The sequence below is a fragment of the Sebastes umbrosus genome, chromosome 23 (assembly GCF_015220745.1).
Source record: "Sebastes umbrosus isolate fSebUmb1 chromosome 23, fSebUmb1.pri, whole genome shotgun sequence".
Classification (NCBI taxonomy): Eukaryota; Metazoa; Chordata; class Actinopteri; order Perciformes; family Sebastidae; genus Sebastes; species Sebastes umbrosus.
In genome coordinates this window covers 2,769,439-2,775,845 of record NC_051291.1, presented here as the reverse complement: position 1 = coordinate 2,775,845, position 6,407 = coordinate 2,769,439, and the positions used below count along the sequence as shown (strand labels likewise).

The following is a 6,407-nucleotide window of genomic DNA, read 5'->3' as shown; positions in this document are numbered from 1 at the left end:
ATACTGTATATACATGTATATATACAGTATGTGCATGTGTGTATATATACATATATACAACATATACACTACTATATACAGTATACTATACTATCACTTTAGCTCTATATACTCCATATATACAGTATATTATAGAGTATATAGAACTGAGGAGACAGTATAGTATCAACATAAACAAGTTTACACATAAACACTTATTTGGATTGTGTATAAATGTCTTTTTATAAAAGAAACGTAGGCTATAGAATTAACCTGTATGATGTTAACAGGCTAAAATGGTAGTGTTTATTATTATTAATAAACTACACAGTACAGTATATAAATAGTGTAAACTGTAACTACTTGCAGAATAACATCTCAGCTGCTGTTCTGTGTACTGGGGAGTCTCTTATTAATAATAACACAAAATTATCAAAGTACTTTTAAATATAAATTTGTGGCTGTCAAAATGTAAAAACTCTATTATTATAATTATTAGTAGTAGGTTATTGTAGTTGTGAGTGTGTGTGGAGGCTGGAGCCACTGAGGGGGGGCGGTGCTCCTCTCCATCAGACCCCTCCCACCCTCCAAACCTCCTTCACACACTGTGACCAGCAGCCAGACAGCCAGACCAGCAGACAGCAGCTTCCACCTCCTCCTCCACTACAACCAGCACCTCCTCACTCACTCACTCACCAGCACATCTCATGTCCTCTGAGCTGGAAGCCTGAAGGAGGAGAGGAAGAAGAAGAAGAAGATGCTGGAAAACGGCAGGAAGGTGTTCAAGGAGGGTCTGCTGGAGAAGAGGAGCGACGGGCTGCTGCAGCTCTGGAAGAAGAAGCACTGCGTCCTGACCGAGGACGGCGTGCTGCTGCTGCCGCCCAAACAGCACGACCAGCCGCAGCACCACCACCACCAGCAGCAGCACGGTGGAGGAGGAACCGGAGGAGAACCGGGCAAAGTCAAGGAGCTGCACTTCGCCAACATGAAGACGGTGGACTGCGTGGAGAGGAAGGGCAAGTACGTGTACTTCACTGTGGTCATGACTGAAGGAGGCAAGGAGATCGACTTCAGGTGCCCGCAGGACGAGGGCTGGAACGCGGAGATCACCTTGCAGATGGTCCAGTACAAGAACCGGCAGGCGATCCTGGCCGTCAAGTCCACCCGGCAGAAGCAGCAGCTGCTCGGACAGAAGACGCTCCGCAGCTCGCCGAACGTTGCGTGACCTGCGGTGCGTCCTGCAGAGACATTGGTGCACCACTAGTGGTAAGAGACTGACCACCACCTGGGGGATCCCCTTTACTGATTAAGGACCACATGTTTGGTTTTATTCCCTGGATAAATGAGGACACCATAGCTTTACAGTCCTCTCCTCACAGATCACCATCAAAAACCCCCCTGAGGGTGAATATTAAGGATGAAATGGTACAAAATGTGGATTTACTTTGGAGTAAAAGAAAAGTTTGGGAGCCTCTTGCTGTAGGCCTGCCTATATGTGTCCCATTATGGAGGTGAAATCCTGGGAAAATGTGCTGGATATCCATTCCTAGGCAGGTTTGATGGGCTTCTCTTTTTTTTTTTCAATATTATATATATATATATATTTTTTTGTTTATTTTGAAACAACAGAACAAACATTCACAAACGTCCCCAATAATAACATTCTCGGTACAAAGAAACTTAAAGGGACTATTTGTAACTTTCAGAATTGTTTGTTAACAGCGACACCTGTGGCCGCTAAGTCAATGAAAGTCAGCGTCGGGCTCGCGCTTGCTCGCTCTACATAGACGTGAACGAGCATCACTCAAAACAGTGAGGCGACACACGTCAGCTAAAAGCACAATATCACTCTATATTTCAGCTGCTTGGCAGTAATGTTAGCTGACCAGACAGAGGCCTCTCCATGAACCAATGCTGATCCTAGTGTTGGCTTTTCCCCGGAGGCTGAAGCAGGAAGAGAAACATTATCGTCAGACACCGGCACCCGGTCGGAGACGATAACGTTTCTCTCTGCAGAGCCCCGTCACTTCACAAGACACGGGAAACCTCTGTTGGTCTGGAGGAGCAACGTCCACTGAACATTCACTAGATATTCTCGGAGCTACTAACTCTTCTGCAGTGTGGAGTGAGCGCGCATGCACGTGTAGAGGTGGAGCGAGACAGCGAGAACGCGTGCAGTGTGTGAGTGAAGGCAGGCAGGCAGCGGAGAGGAGATTCCGGCCACATGCGAGCGCACACATGCGTGCGCGACCTGGTAGATTTATACGTGTAACAAGTTACAAACAGTCCCTTTTAAATTATACACATCAACACTGGAAAATGTGTTCATAGTATCCATTTAAAACGTTTGAACATTATGTGTTAAAGCTAAACCTTTGAAAAGTAGTGCTCCAGAGTGGCTCCAAATTATGCGTAAAGACGCACAGATTATGCGTAAAGGTGAATCTACGGTGTTTTTCAGTGTATGCACATCACACATTGACTTCCAAATTTACTGTGACACTCTTCAACCTGAGCTGCAGCACAGTCAGCAGTGTGTGTGTGCCACACCAGAGCCAAGTGTATGGAGCAGTACAGTCCAACTACACATCACCACCACAGCACAGCAGCTCCTCTCACTCCAACTTGGTGAAATAAGCTGCTTTTTGTCTGTTTGGATAACACATCTCCATGCACGTGGCTCTCTGTGGTGACATGGTGATTTGTTGTCACACTGAGGTTTCAACCCAGCAAAGCATCAGTGGACTAAACACCCGGAAACAATGTTATTGTTCTGTTATTGGGATAAATAGTGGAAACACTGGTCCTGCACATTCACTGTTACGGAAAGGATTGTTACACAATTTTCCAAACATGTTTCTTTTAGATGGACTTTGGTGAGAAACCCCATTGTGATATGAAGTTGCCAAGATAGATATTTGAGTAATATTTGTCCTCTAGATCAGGGCTTCACTGTACTGGAGTCTCAGTGAGCAGCAGGGCCGTAGCTACTGTTGAGGTCTGAGGTCATGTAAATGTTGGTAGAGTTAAATATTCAAATTTTGGTCAAACTGTATATTTTGGCGTCAAAATGCTATTTACCCTTCAAGGCCTTCTAAAAACGTTTTCCCACATGACCTGACGTAGGTTTCTGCATGATGATGCTACTTTATACATCCTCATAGTCAGTGTATTAACGTTAACTTAGATGGCGGTCGGCATGCTCCCTGTTTGGAGAACCGGCACGGAAGCTAAGCAACGTACTGCTGTGGACGCCACGTTAGTTGGAATCTGAACAAACTAACTGATCAATGCAGCGGTACACCAGTAGCTCCTGTGTTCTGTGAGGCAAAATTACTGTTTTTGTGAATGGAGTCTGGTGGCTTTGAAGAGAGCGATTTAACAGCTTCAGTTCCCCGTCAGAAAGGGCTGTCCGACGGCGAGGTAAAGCTGTGAAAATATTTTAAATATAGCGTTAAACTGCTCCTGTTCACAGCCGCTGTACCTCGCCATCAGACAGCCCCACTGCGTTCACATTATTCATAATCTTATTGATTAGCTTACTTTGGTAACCTACGTCACTGTTTTTTTGCTAATGGCTGAGTGGGCAGAACACAGATGGACCCGCCCTTTAAATTAATAATGTGATGCCTACTTTTAGGCTGATTCCAGTATTTTTAGACCTAGTAAATCTAAATCTGATTTATTTTTTGGCCAACAGAGAAGTTAAATGAATAAAAGATTCAAAATTCCCTCCCTAAAACTTTATTACTGGCAGTTTAGAGAAGGCTTTGTAACATAATAAATACATAAAATATAGCTAAATTGATAAAATATGACAAATTCAAAATGTTTAAAACATACTGACCAAAATTATCCGAGGAACGGTTGCGCACAGGCGGCAACCTCCGGAACTGAAAAGTGAAGCCAATATGGACATGCCTTAAACTGCTACTGTTACTCTTAGTCAGCTGCTGTACTAACTAGCTCGTGACTGACAGGTCGCTTGTTCAGCGTTTGGTTGCACACCCTCTCGTGTCACTTCTGGTTCCAAAAAACCAAGATGACTCAAGGCTTCAATACTGCAGTCCACAAACAGCATGGTGACTACGTCCACTTCTTATACAGTCTATGGTTGCACAGGAGACTTGATTAATGACCTCAGTATCTCTAAAACCCTGGTTACGGCCCTGCTGAGCAATGATCCCCACTCTCCCATTCATGCTTATTTATTTTATGTGAGAACTAAACGTATCCTCAGTTTCACATAAAGTGAGGGAAAACAGTTTTTCCGTTATGTCATCGTAAGTCGGTGTCAATATTTTGATCCAGACTGTTGAAATGAAACGAGCAGCCCGAGGTCCTGTTATATTGAGTCCATGTTTCAAGTGACTTTAGATTTGCCTCCTGTGTCAGGCACCACCAGTCTGCAGTCGGTCTAATTGATTGCATCCGCAGGTTAATTGGACGCTCAGCTGGAGGGTGAATATCGACAAGGGGCTGCGTCTCCCCCCCGCCGCTTCACCACCACCACCACACACCTCCACTCTCCAGGAGAACCCCTCTTCCACGTCGTGGTGTCCACAGACCAGCGTCCCCCTTTTACAATACAGAGACTTGTTTCACAAAAAGACTGATGGACAAAAAGCATGTGAGAAAACAACTGTACTCTACCGTTGCGATGGGGTTATCCCTTATTTATTAGATGTATATATATTTTATATAAACAAATGTTACGTTGTTGATGAATGTTCGGTGTGTTTGTTGATAGAGTGGAACAAGAAATACTCGTTCGGAGGTTCCCAGCCCACGTTACACATAAACTCCATTGGGAATAAGCTGACATATAGTTAATTTAGAATGGTAGGTTAGTCAGATCACTTCATTACTGGTAAAAATGTGCCACGTTTTCATTTTTCAACTGAACCAAAGAATCATTTCATTACATTTTCTCTCTTGTGCAGCTCAGAATATGCTATAGTAAAATACTATATGATGAGATACCTGCACGACTAATTTGTTTGATTGCTTGATTTATTAATAACCGCAGTACATCTTTTCATTGTGTACATCAATTCATCATTTTCCTGCATTCATAGATTAACACTTGCTTTCTTGTGAGTCTTAAATCTGTAGGATACGATACAGTTTATTACCCCTTCGGTTTTGTTTCAGTGGCTACAGAGAAGAGCTTGGTTATATAGTGAGGAAGTAACATGCACAGTTGAGTTTTTGTTATATCGACTTCTCTAAAGACTATTTAATTGGTTGCATTGAATCTCAGTTGGTGGGGAAACATTAACTCTGTTTACTGGCTCCAAAACAAGACTTCTTGGTCAAAGCAGAAGTTATTGTAGCTTGTTAGCTGCGTTGCTCCATCTACTTATATTCAGCGCCGTATCCTTAATGGTGCGTGTCCACAGGGGCGTTTTTTATCGCGAGGGGACGCGATGCTTCCCAACATTGGACGCTTGGTGTGCTGTCCCTAGAAACAAGGCACTCAGCTCCTGATTGGACGAACGCTTTCCCGCCGTTGGCTGCTGCTCCCAGCTTTCAAACCGGAACCAGTATGGTATGGGTTTTTGACCCCGATAAAGAAAAACGTCTTGTATTTCAATATTATCTTTTTGTATTTTAAAACGAAAATCAAATAACCACTAATTTTTTTGCTCTTTAATATCCGTTTTTGAAAGGAAAATCAAATGCCCAAAAGATATGCTGACCTTTTTCCTTTGTATTTTGAGTTGCTCCATAGCAATTCAAGCTTCAAGCTCTAAAATGTGGCCCCACCCACTGACATTTACCCCGACCAATCAGATTATATCTGTCTCTGTAGCAGCTCTGCCTTTGAGAAATGTTCATAATACTATACATCTGATCTGCAATTTACTGCAAGATATGAAATGCTTTTCAGGAGAACAAATGGGGCTGTGATTGTTGTGAAAGTGAAGGTGGTGATATGTATAAAGGGCAACATGTAGTGGAACGTGACAGGTAACGGCCTCCTCTATTGTTTTTTCTCTCATGATGTCGTTCTGTCAGGAAACGTGTTATTTCACTCTGGCTCAGGTTGTTTCCTGTTTGCCACTGCTTCCCCCTTCTTGCCACTCAGCCAAACCAACACATGCCTCCGTGTTGCTGTCATCTCCCACACAGTGTAAGAGCTGTGCCCTTTATCTAATAACGCGACTGGTCTGATGCTTCTCTGACATGCCTTCCTGTTGCCATCATTACACACACACACACACAGTTATAGCTGTGCCCTTTGTAGCCACTGTCCAATTTCTTATTTCAACGTGAGATCTATTTTCATACCTCGAAAAGATACATTCCATTAAAATTTAAAAAACAACACAGTGTCTCGTGTGGTTTCTTTCCTTTCTCCTCCTGCAGCAGATGAGTTTCCGAGCCCGGCGGTTCATCGGGGTCATCTCAGTGACCTGTTTAAC

General features: G+C 43.5%; 1 protein-coding gene across 1 annotated transcript; it reads left to right on the top strand.

The window, feature by feature from the left end:
* Window positions 1–610: 610 nt before the first annotated feature.
* On the top strand, window positions 611–5,488 carry phlda1 (pleckstrin homology-like domain, family A, member 1). The gene is made up of 2 exons (XM_037761329.1): window positions 611–1,245; window positions 4,417–5,488. The coding sequence occupies exon 1, from the start codon at window positions 737–739 to the stop codon at window positions 1,202–1,204; it is 468 nt and encodes a 155-aa protein (XP_037617257.1). The 5' UTR covers window positions 611–736; the 3' UTR covers window positions 1,205–1,245; window positions 4,417–5,488.
* The last annotated feature ends 919 nt before the right edge of the window (window positions 5,489–6,407 follow it).

Excerpts from the sequence above, each read along its gene's own strand:
- phlda1 (XM_037761329.1), top strand. The coding sequence starts at position 737 with ATGCTGGAAAACGGCAGGAAGGTGTTCAAGGAGGGTCTGCTGGAGAAG.